The following is a 24662-nucleotide window of genomic DNA, read 5'->3' on the forward strand; positions in this document are numbered from 1 at the left end:
TTAATTTTAGCTTTTACTTCCATTGCCTTTGGAGTCAAATTCATAAAATGCTCTTTGAACCCAAGGTCCATAAGTTTAGTACCTATGTTTTCTTCTATGCAGTTTATTGTGTCAGGTCTTATGCTTAAGTCTTTGATCCATTTTGAATTAACTTTGGTACATGGTGACAAATAGCAGTCCAGTTTCATGTTTTGCACGAGGCTATCCAATTCTCCCAGCACCATTTATTGAAGAGGCTGTCTTTCCTCCATTGTATGTTTTTAGCTTCTTTGTCAAAAATCATCTGTCCATATTTATGTGGTTTTATTTCTGGGTTCTCAATTCTATTCCATTGGTCTATGTGTCTGTTTTTCTGCCAATACCATGCTGTTTTGATTATTGTAGCTCTGTAGTACAAGCCAAAGTCAGGAAGTGTGATACCTCCATTATTGTTCTTTTTTCTTAAGATTGCTTTGGCTATTCGGGGTCTTTTGTGGTTCCAAACAAATCTCATGATATTTTGTTCTATTTCTTTAAAATGTACCATTGGGATTTTGATGGGGATTGCATTGAATCTGTATATTGCTTTGGGTAATATGGGCATTTTAACTATGTTGATTCTTCCAATCCATAAGCACATAATGTCTTTCAATTTCTTTGTGTCTTCTTCAATTTCTTTCAAAAATGTCTTATCGTTTTCAGCATATAGGTCTTTCACATCTTTGGTTAAGTTTATTCCTAGGTATTTTATTCTTTTTGCTGCAATTGCAAAAGGAATTGTTTTTTGTGTTTCTTTTTCTGAGATTTCATTGTTAGTATATAGGAAAGGAATGGACTTTTGTACGTTGATTTTGTAGCCAGCGACTTTACTGTATTCGTTGATTGTTTCTAATAGCTTTTTGGTGGAGTCTTTAGGGTTTTCTATATATAGCATCATGTCATCTGCAAAGAGTGATAATTTAACTACTTCATTCCCAATTTGGATGCCTTTTATTTCTTTCTCTTGCCTGATTGCTTTGGCAAGGACTTCCAACACTATGTTGAAAAGCAGAGGTGATAGGGGACAGCCCTGTCGTGTTCATGAACGTAGAGCAAAGGGCTTCAGTTTTTCACCATTAATTATGATATTAGCAGAGGGCTTTTCATATATGGCCTTTATTATGTTAAGGTATTTTCCTTCTATATGTATTTTATTAAGTGTTTTAGTCATAAATGGATGTTGTATCTTGTCAAATGCTTTTTCTGCATCAATTGATATAATCATATGATTTTTGTCCTTTACTTTGTTTATGTGATGTATCACATTGATGGATTTGCGGATGTTGAACCATCCTTGTGCCCCGGGGATGAACCCCACTTGGTCGTGATGAATAATCTTTTTAATGCATTGTTGTATTTGATTTGCTAGAATTTTATTTAGGATTTTTGCATCGGTATTCATCGAGATACTGGTCTGTAGTTTTCTTTTTTTGTGCTGTCCTTACCGGGTTTTGGTATCAGGGTAATGTTGGCCTCATAAAATGAGTTAGGGAGTACTGTCTCTTCTTCAATTTTTTGGAAGAGTTTGTGCAGGATTGTTATTAGATCCTCTTTGAAGGTTTGGTAGAATTCACTAGTGAAGCCATCTGGTCCTGGACTTTTGCTTTTGGGAAGGTTTTGGATGACTGATTCAATTTCCTTAGTGGTGATCGCTTTGTTTAGATTTTCCAGTTCTTCATGGTTCAGCCTTGGAAGGCTATATGTTTCTAAGAACTTGTCCATTTCTTCTAGGTTATTGAATTTGGTGACATATAGTCCTTCATAGTATTCTTGGATGATCCTTTGTATTTCTGTGGTGTCCGTGATAACTTCCTCTTTTTCCTTTCTGATTTTGTTAATTAGTGTCTTCTCTCTTTTTATCTTAGTGAGTCTAGCCAACGGTTTGTCAATTTTGTGAATCTTTTCAAATAACCAGCTCTTTGCCACATTAATTTTTTTCTATTCTCTTTTTGTTCTCTATTTCATTTAGTTCTGCTCTAATTTTTGTTATTTCCTTTCTTCTGCTGACCTTGGGTTTTACTTGTTCTTCTTTTTCTAGTTCTTTAAGGTGTAACATGAGGTTATTTATTTGGGAGTTTTCTTGTTTCTTGAGATAGGCCTGTAATGAGGTAAATTTCCCTCTTAAAACTGCTTTCGCTGCATCCCAAAAATTTTGGTAGGATGTATTTTCATTGTCATTTGTTTCTATGTATCTTTTGCTCTCTCTTCTAACTTCTTCTTTGACCCAATCTTTCTTTAAAAGTATGTTGTTTAACCTCCATGTGTTTGTGTTTCTTCCCGCTTTCTTTTTGCAGTTGATATCCAATTTCAAAGCCTTGTAATCAGAGAATATGCTTGGTATGATTTCAATCTTCTTAAATTTGCTGAGACTGATTTTATGTCCCAATATATGGTCTATCCTTGAGAATGTTCTGTGTACACTAGAAAAGAATGTATAGTCTGATGTTTTAGGATGAAGTGCTCTATAAATGTCAATTATGTCCATTTCATCTAATGTGTCATTTAGGGCTGCTATTTCATTATTTATTTTCTGTTTGGATGATCTATCCATAGCTGTCAACGATGTATTAAGTCCCCTAGTATTATTGTGTTTTGGTCAATTTCTCCCTTTAGTTGTGTTAGTAGTTGCTTGGTATATTTCGGAGCTCCCTGATTGGGGGCATAAATGTTGATGACTGTTATGTCTTCTTGTTGTATAGTCCCCTTCACCATTATGAAATGTCCATCTTTGTCTCTTGTTATCTTTTTCACCTTGAAGTCTGTTTCATCTGATATCATTATGGCTACACCTGATTTTGTCTGGGTACCATTTGCTTGGAGTGTCAATTTCCACCCTTTCACTTTGAGTCTATGCTTGTCCTTGTAGTTGAGATATGTCTCTTGGAGACAGCATATGGTTGGGTTTAATTTTTTCATCCAATCTGCTACTCTGTGCCTTTTTATTGGTGAGTTCAGTCCATTTACATTTAGGGTGATTATTGATATGTGAGGATTTCCTGTCATTCTATCTTTAGTTTTCTGGTAACGCTGTGTCTCCATTGTTTCTTGGCCTTTTTGTTGTTGTCTATTATTTCTGTGTGGTGGTATTCTATGATGTTTCCCTCTGTTTCTTCTTTTATTACAGTATATATTTCAGTTCTGGATTTTTTTTGAGTGTTTACCCTGAAGTTTATGTAAAAGAAAGTTTGATATTTAGAGCATTCTGTTTTCTTTAGCACGCTTACTTTCTCCATTCCCATACTCTGGTTCAGGCCTTTACTCTCCCCCTTTTTATGTTTTGGTTGCCACAAATTGTCCCTGTTGATGGTGGTCGAATAGCCTCCTTTAGTATTTCTTGTAGTGCAGGTCATGTATTAGAAAATTCTCTCAGCTTCTGTATGTCTGCAAAGGTCTTTATTCCTCCTTCATATCTAAAGGATATCTTTGCTGGATACATTATTCTTGGCTCATAATTTCTCTCTTTCAATAGTTTGAATATTTGGTTCCATGCCCTCCTGGCTTGTACAGTTTCAGCTGAAAAATCTGATGATAATCTCATGGGCTTTCCTTTGTAGGTTACCATCTTCTTTTCCCTGGCTGCTTTGAGGATTCTTTCTTTGTCGTTGGTTTTAGACAGCTTCAATACAATGTGCCTTGGAGAAGGCCTGTTGGGATTGAGGTAACTAGGTGTTCTATTTTCTTCTTGGATTCCAGGGGCCAGTTCTGTCCACAAGTTTGGGAAGTTCTCATCGACAATTTGTTTGAATATATTCTCTGTTCCCTTCTCTCTTTCTTCTCTTTCTGGTATGCCCATTATTCTTATATTGCTCTTTCTGATGGAGTCAGAAAGTTCTTGTAGAGTTCTTTCATTTCTTTGAAGTCTCAAGTCTCTTTCTTCTTCCATCTGTGTCATTTCCAGGTTTTTATCTTCGATGTCTCTGATTCTTTCCTCCATCTGGTCAACTCTACTACCTAAGCTGGTTATTTCATTCTTAATTTCTTCTATTTAGTTCTTAATCTCCAGAAATTCTATTTGTTTCTTTTTTAAAATTTCAATCTCCTTCGTAAAATGCTCATGCTGTTCTTTGATTGTCTGTCTGAGTTCATTTAACTGCCTATCTGTGTTTTCTTGCGTCTCGTTGAGTTTTTTCAGAACTGCAATCTTGAATTCTCTGTCATTTAAGTCACATATTTCTGTATCTTTAATTGCCTTCTCTGGAGATTTTTTACTTTCTTTCTGAGCTATCTTGTTTCCTTGGTTATTCATGGCAATTACTGATTTACTATTTCTCTTCCTAGACATCTACAGGAGTGGCTTCTGCAACAGGTTGATATGAAGCAGTCTTTCTTTTGTTTTGCAGTACTTGTTGGTAGAATGTTTTATTTTTTCTCCAACTGCAGCTTATTTTTCTTTTCCCACATGGTAATGCTATGTTTTCTCTGCACTGTTCCAGCTTCTCACCCAATGGGGGGATTCCCTGGGAGATGGGTTTGTCCTCTGTTAGTAGTTCGTCTAGGTCACAGGGCGCAGTGTCCCGGTGGGTATGCGGAGAGCTTTTGATGTTCCAAAGCTCTTCCAGCTCCAGATTCAGAGCCCTTATGTTTCAGCAGTTCTGTTTACTCCTGCAGGGATACGCCCAGATAGGTGGGGTCAGGGGCGAGGTGAGTTGTGAGAGGTGGCCCAGAGCAATGGCGGTGACCACCACCATAGCCGGTCCTGCTTCCACGGCTCCCTCCCCTTTGCCGGAACTAGTTGGGCTGCGAATCTGTGTCTGCGGCCCACAGTTCTCAGAACAGCAAATTTTCTGTTGTTTTGATCTGACACTGCTACTGTTTCTCTTCTAGCACCGGGCAGGTGGGGGCTGTGCGAGCTCTGGGAGGGGAGGGAGGGGGCGGCTAGTCTCAGTGCCTAAGGCTTCTGTTCTCTGCTCGGCAGTGAGGGCTTAAACCATCATTTTCAGCCTTCTTCCCTCAGTCCTTTCTCCGAGGTCTCCGCGTGAGCGTTGGGTTCAGCCGTGGTATATGGCGCCCCCTCAGCCCTGTGGGCCATAAGCGGAGCCCTAGCAGTTCGAGTTCTTCCCTCTCCCGCAGCTGCGGTAGTTCCGGGAAGCAGCGAGCTCGGAGCACTGAGCTAGGTCTGCGTCCTGCGCCTGCGTGGCTCCGTCTCCGCGCACTTCTCCCTTCCCTCCTCCTCCCCTGGTCGTGCGATTCTCCCACCTGTAGGTGACTTCGGTAGTGGGCCTCTTCGTCTTGCCTGTCTGCTGTGCAAGGAGTCCTTTGTGGAGTTTTTGTTGTTTGATTCATGGTAAAAATTCCAGGGGAGCTTTACAGAGGCTCACCTCACGCTGCCATTTTTCCTCCTTCACTTTCTTACTCTTAGGTTGCAGATCATGCTATTAGAAACCCAAGGAGCATTTTTTTAAGTAAAGTTTATTGGGGTGACAATTGTTAGTAAAGTTACATAGATTTCAGGTGTACAATTCTGTGTTACATCCTCTATAAATCACGTTGTGTGTTCACCACTCAGAGTCAGTTCTCTTTCCATCACCATATATTCGATCTCCCACCCCCCACTCCCCGCCCCCCTTACCCTCTGGTAACCACGAAACTATTGTGTCTATGAGTTTTTGTTTCTCATTTGTTTGTCTTGTTCTTGTGTTTTTTTTGTTTTTTATACCACATATAGGATAAAGAAGTTGTGGTATATATACACAATGGAATAATATTTGGCGGTAAAAAAAGATGATACAGGAACATTTGTGACAACATGGATGGATCTTGAGATTATAGTGCTAAGTGAAATAAGTCAGACTGAAAAAGCAGAGAACCATATGATTTCACTGATAAGTGGTATATAAACCAAGGAGCATTTTGCTACTCAGTCAACTATTAGGGAACAAAGGAAAATATATCTTCCCTACACATTAAAGGAAACAAAATTTTCTATAGGGGAATTACTCCTATTTCCTTATAGGGGTGTAGGGTCTGCATAGATCTCCTAGCATTCTGCATGAGATGAAGTAATTGTTTCTAGGATGCCGATGTATAATTTTTCAATGGATCTTTATCGGATGGGCTGAAAAGTGTCAGAAATGGCTGCCATAAAGGTAAGGAAAATTTCCCTGAAATGCAGTTCAACTGCAGGAAATAATACGGAAAGATTTTAGTGAAAGAACTTCCTCTATGCCCCCCCTTTTTGAACTGAGGAGAAATTCACATAACATACAGTTAACCATTTTAAAGTGCACAATTCAGTGGCATTTAGTGCATCCATGACATTGTGCACCCACCTCCTTTCTCTAGTTTCAAAATGTTTTTATCAACTGGTAAAAATACCCCATACCCATTAAGCAATCACTCTCCACCCCACCCACCATCTCCCAGTAACTACTAATGTGCTTTCTGTCTCTATGGATTTGTCTATTCTAGATATGTCATAAAAAAGGATTAATACAAGGTGTGAACTTTTGTGTCTGGCTTTTTTCAATTATTATAATGTTTACAGGTTCATCTAAGTTGTAGCATGTATCAGTACTTCATTCCTTTTTGTCGCTGAATGATATTCCATTGTGTGGATATGCCACAATTTGTTTATCCATTTATCCAGTGACAGACATTTGGGTTGTTTTCACCTTTTGGCTATTATGAATGGTGCTGTTGTATGCATTTGTGTGTAAGTTTCTGTGTGGACATATGTATTCATTTCTCTTGGGGATATATCTACGAGTGGAATTGCTGGGCCATATGGTAACTCTGTGTTTAACTTTTTGAGTAACCACCAAACTGTTTTTCTTTTAGCTTCCTGCCAGCAATGTACACATTCCACATCCTGACCAACACTTGTTTTTGGTTTCGTATTGAAGCCATCCTAGTGGATGTGAAGTGGTATCACATTGTGGTTTTGACTTGTATTTCCTTAATGACCAATGATTTTGAACATCTTGTCATGTACTAGTTGGCCATTTGTATATTTGCCAATATTTTTTCTGTTATATATATTTTTTATTTGTTGAGGTAAAATCGACATAACATCATGTTAATTTCAGATGTACAACATAATGATTCGATGTTTGTGTTGGAAAATGATCACCATAATAAGTCCAGTTAACATCCATCATCATACATAGTTACAAAATTCTTTTTCTTATCATAAGAATTTTCAAGATCCACTCTTCTAGCTACTTTCAAATATGCAATACAGTATTAATGATAGTCACCCTGCTGTACATTACATCTCCATGACTTACTCATGTTATAACTTGGAATTTGTACCTTTTGACCCCTTCACCCATTTTGCCTACCACCCACCCCCTGCTTCAGGCAACCACCAATCTGGTCTCTATATCCATAAGCTCAGGTTTTTTGTTTTTTAGATTCCACATGTAAATGAGACCATATGGTATTTATCTTTATCTTTCTGACTTATTTCACTTAGCATAATGCCCTCAAGGTCAATCCATGTTGTTACAAATGGCAAGATTTCATTCTTTTTTATGGCTGAATAATATTCCATTGTATATATGTACCACCTCTTTATCCATTCATCCATCGATGGACATTTAGGTTTCCATGTCTTGGCTATTGTAAATGGTGCTGCAGTGAACATGGGAGTGCATATTACTTTTCAAATTAGTGTTCTTTTGTATTCTTCAGATAAATACCAAGAAGTGGAATTGCTGCATCAGTTGGTAGTTCTACTTTTAATTTTTTGAGGACTCTATACTGTTTTCTATAGTGACTGCATCAATTTATACTTCTGCACAGGAGTTCCCTTTCTCTAAATCCTTGCCAACAGTGTTTCTGTCTTTTTGATAATAGCCATTCTAACAGGTGTGAGGTGATATCTCATTGTGGATTTGATTTGCATTTCCTTGATAATTAGTGATGTTGAGCATCTTTTCATGTACCTGTTGATTTGCCCATTTTTCAAATTGGGTTGTTTGAACACCTCTGCTAAGGGCTAATTATCCAAAATATATAAAGAACTCATACAACTCAACAACCACAACAAAAGAAACAATCCAGTTAAAAAATAGGCAGAGGACTTGAACAGAAACCTCTCCCAAGAAGACATACTTGTACAAATGGCCAACAGATACATGAAAAGATACTCAATTTCACTACCTATTAGGGAAATGCTAACCCAAGCCACAATAAGATATTACCTCACACGTGTCAGAATGGCTGTCATCAACACGATAGATAATAACAGGTGTTGGAGAGGCTGTGGAGGACAAGGAACACTCATACACTGTTGGTAGGCATGTAAATTGGTATACCCACTATGGAAAACAGTATGGAGGTTCCTTGAAATACTAACAATAGGATTGCTCCGTGACCTAGCAATCCCTCTCCTGGGTATCTACCCAAAAAATCTGAAAACATTTACCTGTAAAGATACATGTACCCCTGTGTTCACTGCATCATTATTCATAGTGGCCAAGACATGGACACAACCAAAGTCACCTTTGATAGATGATTAGATTAAAAAAGATGTGGTATATATACACAGTGGAATACTACTCTACCATAAGAAAAGATGAAATAGTGCCATTTCCGACAACATGGATGGATCTTGAGATTGTTATGCTAAGTGAAATAAGTCAGACAGAAAAAGTCAAGAACCATATGACTTCACTTACATGTGGGATATAAAACTGAAAACAACAAAGGAACAAGACAAACAAAAACTCATAGACATAGCAATAGTTTAGTGGTTACCAGAGAGTAAGGAAGTAGGGGGAATGAATGGTAGAAGAGGGCAAAAGGGGTCAAATATATGGTGATGGAAGGAGAACTGACTCTGGGTGGTGAACACACAATGTGATATATAGATGATGTATTACAGAATTGTACACCTGAAACCTATGTAACTTTACGAACATTTGTTACCCCAATAAACTTTAATAATTTTTTTAAATAATAAAATAAAATTGGGCGTTTGTCTTTTTGTTGAATTGTGAAAGTTCTAAGTATTTTCTGTATATGAAACCTTTATCAGATCTGTGATTTGCAATTATTTTTCTCCCATTCTTTATGTTGCCATTTCACATTCTTGATAATGTTATTTGCACAATGTGCCTCTCCTTTTCTGGGTGAGCAGAAGAATCTATTCTTTGAACACGTCTGTGAACTTGTATAAAAGCAGTCCTCACTGAGGCTCATACTATTACTTACTTTTGTATCTGCATTTTATTTTCATCTCCAAAAGTTTTTGCATGAATTGTTTATTCTCATCTCCACCTAAGAGCTCAAGCAAAGCATTTTGTTTCTGTTCAGTTAAAGTAATTCAGGCATATCAAAAATAGTAGTCAATAATATAGTATTTTCAAAGTCTGTACTACCATTGCGATATTCATGAAATAAAGCATGATACTTAGAAGTACAGCATTTTTTAACAATTTCAACTCTATCCTTAGACCTAAAGTTGTTGAGGACTTTTCGGGAGGGGAGCGTGAATGACCCCCACCAAAATCATTATGAAAAGGAAATATTGTTGCTTTTTTTCCTCTGTGCTTTTACCTTAAAGACATTTAATAACGAGCTAATAGACAAAGCTGATTTGTATATTCTCATTTTTCAGAAACTTACTCAAGTTTATAGAACTCTTCATGGAGCTTACACAAAAATTCTGGAGGTTATGCACACAAAAAAAAGACTTTTAGGCACTTTCTTCAGAGTTGCTTTTTATGGCCAAGTAAGTATACTTTAGTTCATAAAGTTATTTTTCTTTTTAAGCATTCACCTTTGAATTATTAGATTACTATAGCAGCAGTTACTGGTTCTAAGATTCTGTCTAGAGTGCCTATCACAACAGCAGGAGGCCTCTTTTGTAAGTGTAAAGTTCACTGATTCTCATATCTAAATCCATTAGGTCAGAGTACAATATAGAAGATTTGAAATTTTCCCTCACTTTCACTTTCTGTTAAACTTCTAAAGGTATACATTTAATATCTAGTAGTCCAAGCTTTCAAATAAAAAAAAACAGGTAAGTGTGTAGGGAATGAGAAAAATCTAGTGTGGAAATCTTCAGGCCAATAATATGTTCATATGACTGAATTTGAAAATTCTCATTTATCTGAAGTTAAAATGTGGCTCTTAGTACTATTATTTAAAATGTATTTCAAATGCATTATTACTAGCTACTGAGATTTTCTTTAAATGCTATTTGGTCATACTATTTATAAATTATTGTATGTTTAACTTTACAATAGGCTTTTTTTGAAGAAGAGGATGGAAAGGAGTACATCTACAAAGAGCCAAAGCTCACCGGCCTCTCGGAGATTTCCCTGAGACTTGTTAAACTTTATGGTGAAAAATTTGGTACAGAGAATGTCAAAATAATTCAGGATTCAGACAAGGTAACTATAGCCTTCATTGTGAAATCATTACTTATTAGTTCCAAGCATGGTACATTGTTCCTGAATTTTTTCCTTATTAGCTCGTGGAGGAGAAGCATGGAAATAGAGCTTTTCCAGATAGTGAGAGAAAGGACAGGGGCTTTGGAGTCAGAGAGAGTAGGATTCACATCTCCATTCTCTGTCACTTGCTAGCTTTGTGATCATGGGGGAAGTTACTGAACCTCCCTCTGCCTCCTGTTTTCTCATTAGTTAAATGGAGATAATAATAGTGCCTTCCTCACGGAGTTTATATGGATTAGATGAGTTAATATATGGAAAGTGATAGGGTTCCTGGTACGTAAAAAACATTAATAATAATATAAGCCATCATGCTTAATAAAGGTTAGCTGCTATTGTGAATGCTGTTGTTCATCACGATTCTCAGTTTTATACTGTATGATTAAAATCACCTTGGGGCACACATTTTATTCTAAGATATTCTTAGTTCAGTATTTACATTTGCAATGAAGTGGGTGTAGGAGAGATGCCTTGGGCCTTACTCTAAAGGTTATCTATCCCACCAGGCCCTGCCAAGGCAGGATAAAAAAGTTTCCAGTAAGAGAGGCCCTTTGCTAGGAAATAATTCCCTACAGGCAGAATTTGGGGAAAGCACAGTAGGAATGCCTGACCATCCTTAGTTGCCATGGAAGCACCCAGGATGAGAACTGATTTTTAAGGTCGAAAGGACCTATACACTTACGATCTATAGGCCACAGCAGTATTTCCTGTGCACCATGATGTGCATGGTGCTGTGCAAAGCACTGAACAGCTTTGCCCGAGGGAAAGGCTTCTGGCAATGGTGAAGACTCTGTTGTTTACTGTGAAAATGATCTCTTCATTGTAGACTGACATACGTCTCTTGGAGATAGTTTTATCTTGAACGTATGTATATGTTAGACATTTAAAAACAGATTTGCTGATCGGTCCAAAATTTATCAATTTTTGGCACAACCTTCCTAACTTCTACTACCAGTTTTACTATTTTGTGTTCTTTTATTGAATCAAGACCCCAGAAGATTTTATCTCCTTGTACCCAGGTAGTCTTAGGCTTGCTGCCACACTACTGATACTGTAAATGGAAACTTAATGGAAAGCCAGGCTTGCTGAACAACATACAGTTTTCTACTTTATTCTATCTCTGAAATCTTGGCCAACATGTACTAGTGACAAACCACCACCAGGCAGCTAGACTCCTGACATTATTTGTGTGCACAATATTTTAGTCTTTCCCCAGGCGCAACAGATGTAATAAGCAGTTGCTACTTTTCACATCCTTATTTCTTAATGTGTGAAAGTAAAAAATAAAAACAGTCTTTTACCTTGCCAAAGAACAAAATCTGCTTAAGGGCACAGACAATGTAAAAAGCATTTCGATAATATATTCCAATATTTTAAACTGTGTGTGTCCTTGGACATAACAGTTTCAGATTTAAGATTTTATCTTGTACATGTACACACATAGAGATGTATGTTTACAGGTGTTTATTGTTGCAAAGTTTATATAGCAAAAACCTGAAAGCAGTCTAAATTTCCATATGACTAAAGAAATGGTGATGTTACCCATACTCATATTATAATGGATATAGTAACCTAGGTGTTAAAAACACTGAGATAGGTACATATTGACACAAATCTAACAAGATATAGTATTGAGAGAAAAAGAGTAGGTGTGGGACAGTATGGCTGAATGATCACATTTGTGTAAAAACTGATATTCACATATACTCACTTGTACATGTGTAGGAAATTCCTGGAATGATACATACAAAATTATTATCCATGCTTACCCTTGATGAGAGGGACTTACATGGGAAAAAAGAAACTTTTTACTTTTCATAAATACCCTTGTCTACTGTTTGAATGATTTACCACATACATATTTTACGTTTATAAAGCTAAAATCAGGCTTGACTTTTATTTTTCTATCGTATGTATCTCGCCAGATAATTACCTCCTATCTCCTGAGTGCTCTCTGGAGAAATCTAGCTTTTCTGATGGGAGAGAAAAGAAGGTTAAGGTTTCTGTAGATAGGCTTTTAGGTTTTTATATAAGAACAAATAGGATGGATTTGGAGACATTAAAAGATGCTAAGAAACTTTATCTCTTTCTGTCTTCCTGTATACGTGGAGAAACATAAAGGATACAGGGACTGTTTCTTAAGAAGATTTTGTTTTGTTTTGTTTTTTTCACTTTTTTTGTTTCCTACACTAAACACAAAAGGGTTTGACTATCATAAGTTGCAAAGATACTGACAAAGTCACCAACATCCAAGGTACAACTTTAGTTGACTTAAACAGTGAAAGAGTGCCCTGGACATCATCTGGAGTTAATGGACAGATTGCTGGAGAGGAATGTGTTAGAGCCCACAAACTGAAACTCTAATAAGGACAATTCTGTGATTTCCCTCCAGCAGCATAGCTTCTTAACACGGAATTTAGGCTCTTCATGTAATGAGGTCCCCTTTCTCCATAATGCAGTCAAGAGTACCCACGCTTACAGTGTCAAACACAGCTTGTGGATATACAAATTGGTTAGCTTTTCTGTACAGTAATTGGGTAATATATATCAAAATCCTTAAGACCATGTAAATATCTTAACTAAGAAACTTCTAACAATTTATCCTAAGAAATAAATCATAAAAAAATTGCACAGTTTTAAATGCAAGGATGTTCATCGCAGCATTATTTGCAAGAGCAAAAAGTTAGAAAATTTTTCGAGGCACCTCCACACTGTGTACCATAGCGGCTGCACCAGTCTGCATTCCCACCAACAGTGTATGAGGGTTCCTCTTTCTCCACAGCCTCTCCAACACTTGTTATTATTTGTCTTGTTGATGATAGCCATTCTGACTGGGGTGAGGTGATATCTCACTGTGGTTTGTATTTGCGTTTCTCTGATGATTAGTGATGTTGAGCATTTTTTCATACGTATGATGGATCTTGAGACTATAATGCTAAGGGAAACAGGACAGGAAAAGTCAAGAACCATATAACCTCACTGATATGTGGTATATAAAACTGAAAACAACAAAGGAACAAGACAAACGAAGAAACAAAAACATATAGACACAGACAATAGTTTAGTGGTTACTAGAGGATGGCGGGGAGAGGGGTGGTAAATGAGGGTAAAAGGGGTCAAATAATATGGTGATGGAAGGAGAACTGACTCTGGGTGGTGAACACACAATGTGATATATAGATGATGTATTACAGAATTGTATATCTGAAATCTATGTAACTTTACTAACACTTGTCACTCCAATAAACTTTAATTTAAAAAAAAGTTAGAAAACAACCTGAGTCTATTAATGAGATATTGGTCCAATAAATAATGTTTATGCACATAGCCATTAAATTCATGTTGATGACTACAATATAGAACTATAGTAACCACATTTTTATGGTGGTAAAATACATAAAAAATTTACTATATTAACTATTTTAAGTGTACATTGCAGTGATATTAACTTCATATGGTTGTGCAGTCATTACCAATGCCCATCTTAAGAACTTATTTGTCTTGTAAAATCGAAGCTTTATAGCCATTAAGAAGGAAAATACCTTAACATAATAAGGGCCATATATGACAAACCCTCAGCTAATCTCATAATTGTTGGTGAAAAACTGAAGCCCTTTGCTCTATGTTCGGGAACATGACATGGCTGTAGCCTATCACCTCTGCTTTTCAACACAGTGTTGGAAGTCCTCGCCAGAGCAATCAGGCAAGAGAAAGAAATAAAAGGCATCCAAATTGGGAATGAAGAAATTAAATTGTCACTCTTTGCAGATGACATGATGCTATCCATAGAAAACCTTAAAGGCTTCACCATAAAGCTATTAGAAACAGTTTACGCATACAGTAAAGTTGCCAGCTACAAAACCAACGTACAAAAGTCCATTGCATTCCTATATACTAACAATGAAAACTCAGAAAAAGAAATACAAAAACAATTCCTTTTGCAAATGCAGCAAAAAGAATAAAATACCTAGGAATAAACTTAACCAAGTATGTGAAAGACCTATATGCTGAAAACTATAAGACATTTTAAAAAGAAATTGAAGAAGACACAAAGAAATGGAAAGACATTCCGTGCTCATGGATTGGAGAATCAACATAGTTAAAATGGCCATATTACCCAAAGCAATATACAGATTTGATGCAATCCCCATTAAAATCTCAATGGCATATTTTAAAGAAATAGAACAAAAAATCATCAGATTTGTTTGGAACCACAAAAGATCCCGAATGGCCAAAGCAATCTTAAAAAAAAGAACAATGGTGGAGGTATCTCACTCTGACTCTAGCTTGTACTACAGGGCAACAATAATCAAAACAGCATGGTATTCGCAGAAAAACAGACACATAGATCAATGGAATAGAATTGGGAACCAGAAATAAAACCACATAAATATGGACAGATAATTTTTGACAAAGAAGCAAAAAACATACAATGGAGAAAAGACAGCCCCTTCAATAAATGGTGCTGGGAGAATTGGATAGCCACGTGCAAAAGAATGAAACTGGACTGCTATCTGTCACCATGTACCAAAGTTAATTCAAAATGGATCAAAGACCTGACACAAATTCATAGAAGAAAACATAGGTACTAAACTTATGGATCTTGGGTTCGAAGAGCATTTCATGAATTTGACCCCAAAGGCAAGGGAAGTAAAAACTAAAATAAATGAATGGGACTATATGAAACTTAAAAGCTTCTGCACAGCAAAAGAAACCATCGACAAAATAAAGAGGCAACCAACTGAATGGGAGAAGATTTTTGCAAACAGTGCCTCAGAGAAGGGGCTGATATCCAAAATATACAAGGAACTCATGCAACTCAACAACAAAAAAGCAAACAACCCCATTGAAAAATGGGCAGAGGACCTGAAGAGACATTTCTCCAAAGAGGACATACAAATGGCAAATAGACATATGAAAAAATGCTCAACATCACTAATCATCAGAGAAATGCAAATAAAAAGCACAATGAGATATCACCTCACCCCAGTCAGAATGGCTATCGTCAACAAGACAAATGGTAACGAGTGTTGGAGAGGCTGTGGAGAAAAAGGAACCCTCATACAGTGTTGGTGGGAATGCAGACTGGTGCAGCCGTTATGGAAGGCAGTGTGGAGGTTCGTCAAACAATTACGAATAAAATTGCCATATGACCCAGCAATCCCTCTCCTGGTAGCTACCCAAAAAATCTGAAAACATTTATACATATAGACACATGTGCTCCAATGTTCATTGCCGCTTTGTTTACGGTGGCCAAGACATGGAAACAACCAAAATGTCCTTCGATAGATGAATGGATGAAGAAGTTGTGGTATATATACACAATGGAATACTATTCGGTGGTAAGAAAAGATGATATAGGAACATGTGTGACAACATGGATGGATCTTCAGAGTATAATGCTAAGCGAAATAAGTCAGACAGAAAAAGCAGAGAACCATGTGATTTCACTGATATGTGGTATATAAACCAAAAACAACAAAAGAACAAGACAAACAAATGAGAAACAGAAACTCATAGACACGGACAATAGTTTAGTGGTTGCCAGAGGGTAAGGGGAGGGGGAGGTGAGGGTAGGGGAGATCGAATATATGGTGATGGAAGGAGAACTGACTCTGGGTGGTGAACACACAATGGGATTTATAGATGATGTAATACAGAATCGTACACCTGAAATCTATGTAACTTTACTAACAATTGTCACCGCAATAAAGTTTATTAAAACAAACAAACGAAAACAATAATTCATTCCCCCGTCCCCTCATCCCCTGGCAACCATCATTCTACTTTGTCTCTATGATTTTGACTTCTCTAAATAACTCATATAAATGTAATCATACAGGATTTGTCTTTTTGTGGCTGGCTTATTTCACTTAGCAGAATGTCTTCAGGGGTCATTGATGTTGTAGCACACTGCAGAATATTCTTCCTTTCTAAGGCTGAGTAATATCCCATTGTATGTATACACCACATTTTGCTTATCCATCTGTCAGTGGGCACTTTGGTTGCTTCCACGTTTTCACTATTGTGAGTAATGCTTTCCTGGGTACATGTGCACAGCTGCCTGATATGGGGCTGAAGGGTAGGGTATGGGTAGCTGCCATTGTGCCAAGGGCTAAAACTGACCAAAATGGAAATTAAGTGCAATTTTCTGCCCAAGCCTTCCTCTGAAAGTTGCAAGCCTTCAATAGACTCTTCACTTCCAAAATAGTTACATCAGACAGATTCTGCCAGTGTAACTGTTGTATAGGTAGGAAGGTAGATTTCTGGTGCTTGCTATCTTCTCAGAATCCTCTCTATTTTGGTGGAATTCAAATGTACAATTAACCGTTTTAATATATTAAGATTTTTATTGGGGAAGGGGAACAGGACTTTATTGGGGAACAGTGTGTACTTCTGGGACTTTTCCAAGTCAAGTTGTTGTCCTTTCATTTAATATATTTTTAAGTATTCAGATTGCAAATCCGTGTTCAGTATGATGTCAGTTTTGTAAATATATGTGCATAGAAAAAAGATTGGAAGGAAATATATGAAAATGTGAGTAATGATCACTGCTGACTGTTAGGATTACATTTAATAGGATTTTTATTCCTACTTTTCTGTAATCTCCAAATAAGTTTCTATAACTTCTTTATAATAGAAGGAAATGATCCTTTTAAAAAAAAGAACAGAGACCTCCTCCGGTCTCTGTTCCATTGGGAACATAATCATGATGCCAGTGTTACTCAGTTGATCTCAAAAGACCAGCTTACTTGTACGCCCTTCTCCATTCCTCTGAATAAAAAACAAAACTTCCTTACTTCATAGGTAAATGCCAAAGAGCTTGATCCAAAATATGCTCATATCCAAGTCACATATGTGAAGCCTTATTTTGATGACAAAGAACTCACAGAAAGAAAGACCGAGTTTGAAAGAAACCATAATATCAACAAATTTGTTTTTGAGGCTCCTTATACATTATCAGGCAAAAAGCAAGGCTGTATAGAAGAACAGTGCAAACGCCGTACAATCTTGACTAGTAAGTAGGACTTTGTATGATAACTTCTTGTTTGACTTGATCTTTTTTGATAAACACAAATAGCAGCTGACCAGCTCGAAAATGTAACTGAAATTTTAATCATTCATTGTTCTGCTGTTCAGTCACTAGCTTCCATAAACATGGCTGTGTTATAAACCATAGTTTTCCCATATGTAATTCGTGATTGCTCCAAGATGTTTCATAGAGAATTTCTCCTTCAATCCTGAAGTCATAAGGTGCAATACGGTGCCCTAAATTATTATCTAGAGAAACCATGGGGAGAATTAAGCACAATGGATTTTTTTTGTTAATTTGGCTGTTTGAACAAATGATTTTTTAAGATAATAAATCAATCTTAACATTTTAATAGCTTCGAACTCGTTTCCATATGTGAAGAAGAGGATCCCTATAAACTATGAACAGCAGATTAATTTAAAGCCAATTGATGTTGCTACGGATGAAATAAAAGATAAAACTGCAGAGCTGCAAAAGCTTTGCTCTTCTGCTGATGTGGACATGATTCAGCTCCAACTTAAATTGCAGGGCTGTGTTTCAGTGCAGGTATGTTGATTGCCGTACATGTATTAAATGCTTCTTGATGTTCCTCTTGCTTTCCTAAGGACACAGCATTAATTATAATTGTGTGATACTCTTATTGACTGCAAAAACCTGTGCATTATTTTTTATTAACTCAATAAAGAAATTCTGTTCAGTTTCTATATACTTTGTGTTATGTCAGAGGACTTGAACATAAATCCCTCTGACTAGCCAAGCTCCATATTTACATATCAGAAATCATTGTTATTAGAATATCATTTTTGCTGATTATTTGCTTTAGTTAATCATTTTTCAAATAAACTTACAGTAAGAATTGTAAATATGTTTCTCAGATGCAGATTTTTAACCTATTTGGTTTTTTTTTTTAAAGAGAAATGCAAAAATTACTTTTTGATTATATTCTGCCAACTCTCATTTTTCTCCTTTTGTAATTTAGGTAAATGCTGGTCCATTGGCATATGCAAGGACTTTCTTAAATGACAGTCAAGCTAGCAAGTATCCACCTAAAAAAGTCAATGAGTTGAAAGACATGTTCAGGTAAGTGCTTTGTCATTTTCAGATCAGACCGAGTATGTCCTTTCACTCCATTTTTTTCTTAAAAGAAACCAAAATATTCACCAAATATCCCTCCAAAAAAGGATATTCTCTGTTTTCTTTTACAATATTTAAGTGCCCTCCTAATAGTACTTTAGTGAGGAAACATCGAATCTCTTTCTTGCTGCAGGGCATTCATTGACAATGTCCTAGTGACCCAAGGGATGAAATATACCAGTTTACTTCATTGCTTTGGATGTTGTGACACAAACACAAGCCTAAATTCGTGACGAGATTTCCTCCTTTGCCCAACTGACCTCACGTTACAGCATTTCAGACCGTTTAGGGTAGGAATAAAGGTGGAACTGGAAGGGTTGGAGAGATTTGCTCCTGTCCTGTGTCCTTAGTTCCACTTGGGTTCTGCCAGCCTAGGCAGCTTGTCTTGAGTGAGCATCCCTGTAACTAAAGGCACGTCTGAATGGTCTTGCATTAAAGAAAAAAATCTGTTTAATATATAAAAAGAGTTTACATTCAGAATGAGAGACAGTCGAGTAAAATAGACTAAAGAGAAAGATTATAATTTATCCACTCATTTGCTCCTGACTTATTTCATTTACTTTTCCTGTCTAAGTGTTAATCAGCTCTTCCAGGTTACAGAGTAACCAGTAGTCATTCATTCACCAATATTTATTAGGGCCTGGCACGTACGAAAAGATTCTACCAGTTGCTATGATGGGGATACAAAACAAATGGGCCATGAGGTACTTTGTCTCCTAAGACCTACATTCTAATTATGGACATTAAACATAAACACATGAAATAATGGAAAAAATACTTTTACGATAAGTCATCAACTTTCTGTCCCTACTCTTACCAATCCAGGACATATACTTCACTGTGCTGGGTACATAGTAAGCCCCAAATAAATTATTTTTGAATGAATGACTCATTATCTACAGGCACAAATTAATGTTAGCACAAATTTAGCTGATACAATATCAAGTAAATGACTGAGCAAGTAGGCTTCCTAGGGGGTGTATGTTTTGAGCCAGGTTTTAAAGGTGGTAAGAAAATGAGAGAAAAGAAAAAGTATTTCAGACTTACGGAGTAGCATTAGCAAAGGCACAGTGAGAAAATACAGGATTCTAATCTTCCTTCTAGGTAAGCCATGGTTAAAGTGAATATCAAATTGATTGTCAGTGAGACTTTCTGGGAGTAAATAACAGAAACTTTATCTTTGATCTTCATCAACAGGAAATTCATACAAGCATGCAGCATTGCACTTGAACTAAATGAGCGACTAATTAAAGAGGATCAAATTGAGTACCATGAAGGGCTAAAGTCAAACTTCAGAGAAATGGTGAAAGAATTGTCTGACATTATCCATGAGCAGGCAAGTATTAGGGTGGTTGAAAATGAAAATCTGATCTGGGGTCCCTAAAGTGTCACTTAGCAAAATCTATTAGTTCGAAGTGCATTACCTTAAAATTATTCAGTCTGTATTTTAAAATTTGTTTGTATTATCTTTAATCATTTAAGTGACATAATGCAAATCAAATTTGAAGCAATCATCTGAGGCAATTGCTAAAGCAATTATCAGCAATAAATCATAATCCTCTTTGTGCCACAATGCCATTAGAAGAGACTAGCTGAGCAAGTCTGAGTTGATCGGTGAACGTGGATAAAAGTATCTCAAGAAGGGTCCTAAAGAAGTGGAATGATTGGCTCAATAGCCAAATCCCTAAGAAACTAGATACTGTCATTTTGGTGAGATCCCGAGTGAGTTATAAAATTTGGGACTTGTTTTACTACCCATACGGCCTGCAAAACTTCCCATTCTCATAAAACTCCTTAGTATTTTAATCTATAACTGAGTGGTAATAACAATTACACCTAACTTAGTGAAACACAACCTGAAAAACATAGAAGTGAAGACTGAAGACCTGTTCACCACTTATGGCCAAATTATGTCATTATTAAGTAGTTATGACTTTTATATACCTGCTTACCTTAAAACTGCTGTACTCCTGGATTATCCTGGTAAACTTCATTCCTATATTGGTGGTCTTGAAATTTGTGTTTACAGCCACGCTATACATGGAGTGTCACTTAAGTATTTTAACATCTTAAACACGTTTGTAAAAGTCACAGCATGATGGTCAGGTCCCTCAGTGACTGAGCGTATTAAGCTTATGATAAAATCTCCTTCATTTCCTTACTCAGGAAAATACCCAATAAGATAAATATTTGCTTCAGAAACTCTTCAAACTCTCAATTTTTAAGAAATTAAGTTTCCTTAAAAGAAACGAGGATAACTACAACCCTTTATAGAACACATTCTTATTCTTAAATCTGGCTCCAGAAATGAGACCCTCATCTGTCCTGCTGTGTTTCAGGGATTGCTTGAAGGCACTTGCCTGTGTGAGGCTGTCACACAAAGGGTATACTTACAAACAGGTCAACAGTGGTTAGCATCCAAAGAACTGCAGTGTAATGATGGGGAAAAGAAGTGAAGAGTTTTTCTAGAGAAATAAGAACTAGTTGACTTTGAATCAAATTCTACCTCTCTGAATTTATTTTGTCTGCTTTTTCTAAGAAAGAGCTATGGCAAATTTAGTTACAATTAGCTCAGGGCTGCATTGAGTGATCAGGAGTCAAATTTTCTAACTGTTGTCCTCTTAGTATGGAGAATCCAGTCAGCCAGACCAGTCTCCTACTCACCCATTCTCTGTGGCTGGGATTCTTGTTGGCTTGAAGAGTCTGGAATCAGAGTTCTGTTTCTTCTTTTTGCCGTCTTTATTTCTATTAGCCCATTCAGGAGTGAGCCCATTCAAACTGTTCCAAGGCCTCCCTTTGCTGCTCAGTTTTCAGAGGCCCTTTTTGTTTCCTCATAGCAGTCAGGTGGTTGAGACTAGGAAGGTGGGGAACCATTCCACTTCCTTTATTGTCTATCTCAAGCTTAGTACAGTGGGGTGTACCTTTCTGGACCATCACTGTTCTGAGGTATACTTTTATCAAGTAGATGACATAATTCGTTCCTAGAAACTGGCAAGTTTATGGGTTTCTGTTTTTCCATAGAAAAAAACAGCAAAAGCTCCTCCTTCACAAAAGATATAAAATAATTACACGTTTCATTTAATCCAATGAGTACTATATTAAAATTATTTAATTTGCATGCAGCTGCATGACCCAGCTGCATGAACTCTAAATCATTCAAATTGAAAACAGATTATTCAATTTACTGCTATTACTGTGATTAGGATATTTAGAGCAGTCATTTTTATAAAGTTCTTTTTCTCTGAAGCATAGATTTTACAAATCTGCTCTCATATATCCCACCTGTCTCATTTAATTCCCATAAACCATGGCTATTTTATTTAGTTGTGGAGACCAGTATTTTAGACCATTGGTATTATATATTGTTAGCTAACCAAAAAAAATTAGTTTCTACTGGTTTATATTTATGCAACCTCTCCTGTCATAATGTATCATTTTCAGATGTGCCTTACTTTGGGCAAATGTTGACTTTATAGTGAATTTTTATATATCAATATTTCCCATTAGATTCTCATATAAAAAAGAATGCTTTTGTGGCCATACACATTGAGACACATTGTTTCCCAAAGGAAAATATAATAATACAAAATAAAATAAACTGTATGTACTAGAATATGGATTATTCTGTTGAGCTCCATAAATGATTATTTAACAAAAATATATGGCCTGGATATTTCTTTTCAATGTAATCTGTTACAGTATACCAAAATATACACTCCTTTTTAAAACTTCTTCAAGCTTTTGACTTTTTGCGTGTCATTCTTGTACAGGGGCCATGCTAATCTTCTCTGTATCCTTCTAATTTTAGTATATGTGCTGCCGAAGCGAGCACAAGCTTTTGACTTTTCAACAGGGATTTATATTGTCTTACAACTATTGATTACAGGTTTCTTAGATTTGGTGGTGGCCATTGTGTCTCTTTGATATGTTTTATTTTCTTCACAATGATTTACCCTATTCATTTGTCACATCTGACAGGTGTGAATAATCAATCAGTCATCTCTTAAACCTACTACTGTGTTTTCCCCGAAAATAAGACCTAGCGAGACAATCAGCTCTAATGCGTCTTTTGGAGCAAAAATTAATATAAGACCCGGTCTTATTTTACTATAATATAAGAATGGGCCTTACGTAATGTAATATAATATAATATAATATAATATAATATAATATAATATAATATAATATAATATAATATAATATAATATAATAATAAATATAATATAATACCAGTCTTATATTAATTTTTGCTCCAAAAGACGCATTAGAGCTGATTACCTGGCTAGGTCTTATTTTCGGGGAAACATCGTATGCTTTCAGATTCGTGCATGAGTGATGTTTTTGTAAGAGGAAATTTATTATGTACTTTATGTAAAACATGATTTATAGGAACATAAATGATATGATGCATTACTGCCACCATAGACCAATTCGCAGGCTTAATACTGAAATTTCAGAGCTAACTTGAGAACCAAGTATTGAAAGCTTGAGACCTAAGTTGGAACTATATAATGAAGAGGTTAGATGTGATTTATATGCTGTTCTTTTCTTCCATCTAATCCAAACATAAGATCTCTGTTGCTTTTGATCACACAAAATGGATAATTTAAAAATATCTATACTAATATGAATGTATTAATATGTTTATATACTTATGAGATATAAAATATATTTTTTGAAGTTCTTCATTTCCATAAAAATCTTCTGTATCAATTAGCTTATATAATTATAGTGCATCTTTAGAAATATGCACTTATGACTTTTCTGTTCATTTAATATTATTTCCCAAGTCTCCAGAGAAGGCACATAAGTATCTGCATGTTTGAAAAGCCCCACAGGTGATCCTGAGAACCACTGTGTTAGAAGATGGTCCATAAACTCAAAGAGTCCACTGTTTAGAGCTCTTGTTATGACCATGTGTTAAAAAGTGTTAAAAAATATTTTAAAGATTGCATTACCTGTCACTTTTTATTGAATTTTGCATTTTACCGTCTTTCATTTTTCTTAATGAGTAACCAGATCTTTTCTGCTTTTTTGCTATGCTGCCTTTGTAATACAGCTTTGAAGACCTAAGTCGGTAATGTTATTCTTTGCTCTTTCTGCTTTATGTCATTTTACATAGCTAAGTGTCAGTGGTGAATTGAAATATGCCTGTAATTCCATATACACATACTTTTTTGGCAGTGGCTATTTTGCTTCATGATAAACATGCAGATTTTCTATTTGTTTGTTTTAGATATTACAAGAAGACACAATGCATTCTCCCTGGATGAGCAACACATTACATGTATTTTGTGCAATTAGTGGTACATCAAGTGACAGAGGTTATGGTTCCCCAAGATATTCTGCTGAAATATGAGGACATGCAGATGTGAAGTGACGAGACTGACCTTTCTCAGGAATATTTGGAGCTGTGCAAATGTTAAAATTCAAAGATTTGATATACATGGAGTGTTTCCTCCTGACACCAAAATTTTAATGCTTTCAAAAAGGGTGCTTATGTATTTGTAAATATTTAAGCAACTTGGAAGTGCCTGTAAAATTGCACCACTGTCCTTGGTTTATACTTTTTTAGGTAAATCTATATACTGAGAAGTAGAGATAAAAAACATTGCTTAATTATTGCTTAAAATAATAATGGTACTATGTAAAATTGTTTAATGGAACACAATAAAAGGTAAAACTTATTTGTAATTAGAAGTGAAGGAAATAATACTTTGAACTTAGCATTTTTCTTGACAGAAAGCTCAATTCATTATCATACTAATCCTTGGAGTAAAAATGATCAAATTTCATAAAACATGGATATTTCAGATTGAGGAGATAGTTTGAAATCTTTAGTCAAGGCTGGGCTAAAGGAAACAAAAGTATTATTTTAAAAGGAAAATTTCACAAAGAAAGGTTATACGTAGAAATACCAAGCCTACCGTTCCTTCATGTTTTGATCTGATGATGTCAGGTAATCAAGTCGGTCTCCTCTGACATACAAGACAAAGGATTCACATGTGGCATAGGTTTCCCTAGCAAGCAGCATCTATTGCCAGAGCTTTATCATCTGAGGCGACCCATAAAGCCAAACA

At 36.2% G+C, this 24662-nt stretch overlaps 1 protein-coding gene and 1 non-coding gene across 3 annotated transcripts in view; one reads left to right on the plus strand and one right to left on the minus strand.

Moving 5' to 3' along the window:
- Positions 1-24269, plus strand: part of DOCK11 (dedicator of cytokinesis 11) — a 212592-nt gene extending 188323 nt beyond the window's left edge. Inside the window, exons 47-54 of one of the 2 annotated variants that reach the window (XM_074323192.2) lie at positions 9581-9694; positions 10212-10358; positions 17223-17433; positions 17804-17994; positions 18428-18528; positions 19780-19918; positions 23642-23659; positions 23819-23958. In XM_074323192.2, the coding sequence (XP_074179293.1) occupies positions 9581-9694; positions 10212-10358; positions 17223-17433; positions 17804-17994; positions 18428-18528; positions 19780-19918; positions 23642-23647 (909 nt within the window). In that variant the 3' untranslated portion in view covers positions 23648-23659; positions 23819-23958. Of the gene's footprint in view, positions 1-9580; positions 9695-10211; positions 10359-17222; positions 17434-17803; positions 17995-18427; positions 18529-19779; positions 19919-23641; positions 23660-23818 lie in introns of both variants that reach the window. The other variant, XM_019717035.3, reaches the window with a different exon arrangement.
- Positions 22307-22414, minus strand: LOC141569839 (U6 spliceosomal RNA). The gene has a single exon (XR_012493619.1). It is a non-coding gene; the product is annotated as a U6 spliceosomal RNA (small nuclear RNA).
- Positions 24270-24662: the final 393 nt, after the last annotated feature.

The sequence above is a fragment of the Rhinolophus sinicus genome, chromosome 18 (genome assembly GCF_057876585.1).
Source record: "Rhinolophus sinicus isolate RSI-liver-muscle chromosome 18, RSI-T2T, whole genome shotgun sequence".
Taxonomy (NCBI): Eukaryota; Metazoa; Chordata; class Mammalia; order Chiroptera; family Rhinolophidae; genus Rhinolophus; species Rhinolophus sinicus.